Source organism: Chenopodium album, chromosome 22 (assembly GCF_948465745.1).
Source record: "Chenopodium album chromosome 22, dcCheAlbu1.1, whole genome shotgun sequence".
Taxonomy (NCBI): domain Eukaryota; kingdom Viridiplantae; phylum Streptophyta; class Magnoliopsida; order Caryophyllales; family Amaranthaceae; genus Chenopodium; species Chenopodium album.
The window spans coordinates 15,077,570-15,079,471 of NC_137855.1; the positions used below are offsets into that span (position 1 = coordinate 15,077,570).

Genomic DNA, 1,902 nt, shown 5'->3' on the forward strand with positions numbered 1-1,902 from the left:
ACACAGCTCAGAAAATCAAATCCAAAACCCGAAATTCAAGTTCCAGAGCTATAATAGTCAAGAAATTCAACACTGATGGTACAATAAGGCAACATAAGAAAATAAACTAAAGACATAATGAAATAATTCACCATATTTCCACTACCACATGAGAAAAATAAAAAATGAAATCAAATTATAACACCAATCTAGAAAAACCTAATCAATAGTTGCTTTCAGCATCAACAAAATCAACACTCAAATATCACATTTAATAAAAATCAATCATGTATCATAGAACAAAATTGGGATTCACACCTCAAAACCTCATACAAAAATATAACCAGAATAAAATTTCCAAATTATCTTGCTAAAAACAGAATTTAGAAAAAATAAAAAACCATGGCAACTAACATCAAAATTTAGCAAATAACTAGATTACTACTATCCAATAGTAACCATTTAAATTCTCAACCTAAAACAAGTTATCTCATCAATAGTCTATATTTATACCTGCCTCTACTTCTGCCTAATGTAGCAAGCCACGGCGGCGGCGGCGACGACACCAGCAGAAACAGCACCAATAGCAGGCAATAAAGTCTTGAATCCTGCAAATCCATCATCAGAAACTTCTCTTTCTGCAACTTTATCCATTAATCCATCAATTAATTTTTCAGATTCATCCGATTTCTTCGCCAATTCATCCAATTTCTCCTCCAATTGATTCACCTTAGCTTCGGAAATCCTCAACGAAGCCTGAAGCTGTTCCACCGAATTCTCAACCTCCTTCTTCTCGATCAAAAGTGCAGCAATTTGATTATCTTTCTCCTGTTTCTCTCTCTTCGCCTTCTCTTCAATCTCCTTGATCTTCGTCTTCAGTTCTTGAGCTTCACGGCTCGATTCGGCGCCTTCGTTCATGGAGGTGATGTAATCATGCTCAAGACGCGACACTTGAATTTCAAGCTCCGACGCTCTCTTAGCTATGGATTCCGCCGCCCTACGATTCGACTGCGACTCAGCGTTTTCAGCCTTGAGTGACTCGATCTCAGCTTGTAATTCACCGATTTTAGCCTCCGATTTCGATTTTTCGCTCTCCAAATTGGATTTCTCCTTCTCCAAAGCTTCGATCCTCTGATTAAGGTCGTCAATGGAGGTTGTGGAGGTTGACTTCTTGGAAGAATGATCAGGTTCGTTGAAATCAGCGGTGTCGCCATTGACGCCATTAGAGAGAGCTTCGTTTTCCGCCATTGATGAAGGTTGTGTTGGAGTTAGGGTGATTTAAGGAGGAAAGTAGGGTTTTAGAAAAGGAAGGAAATGAAATGTGGAAGTTTTTGGGGAAATTGTGAGATAAACAAAGAATGTTTATGTGAGTGGTTTGAAATGAGGAGAATAAAGGGTGGATGAAATGACGTCGTTTTCGTTGAGTTTAGTTTTTGCGTTTTTTTTAATTTTCGTAGTGCGCAAGACATGTCGTTTGGGCCTGTAATTTTTTTTAAAGTTTGGGTTAAGGAAGGGTCTTTTCTGTTTAGCTTAATTTTGGTTCAGTTCACTTTACTTCAGTTTCAATCAGTGTAGTTCTTAATTTTTTTCTCTCATAAATATTTCATTTCAATTTTATTCAATTCAGCTCATCCCAGTCACTTCAGTAAATCATAACAGACCCTTAAGAGTGTTCGAGTATTCTCATTAAAACCGAAATACAATTCAATCCGATTTTGGATCAAATCAAGGTTTTAAATCGAATCAAAAATTATGGGGAATTGGAATTAGATTGGATTGTATCTGATTTAGTTTATTTGGAATCGACAACACTGAATAGTAAATCATGTACGTATAACTGCAAATTAATCATGTAAACTATGTTTTCAAGCATGTATTAACATTGAGATTAGACCTATTTTATTTTTTAATTGCAATTAGGCT

General features: G+C 36.1%; 1 protein-coding gene across 1 annotated transcript; it reads right to left on the bottom strand.

Moving 5' to 3' along the window:
* Nucleotides 1-221: 221 nt before the first annotated feature.
* On the bottom strand, nucleotides 222-1,339 carry LOC145605032 (uncharacterized). The gene has a single exon (XM_081661041.1). The coding sequence runs from the start codon at nucleotides 1,225-1,227 to the stop codon at nucleotides 499-501; it is 729 nt and encodes a 242-aa protein (XP_081517167.1). The 5' UTR covers nucleotides 1,228-1,339; the 3' UTR covers nucleotides 222-498.
* Between the last annotated feature and the right edge of the window lie 563 nt (nucleotides 1,340-1,902).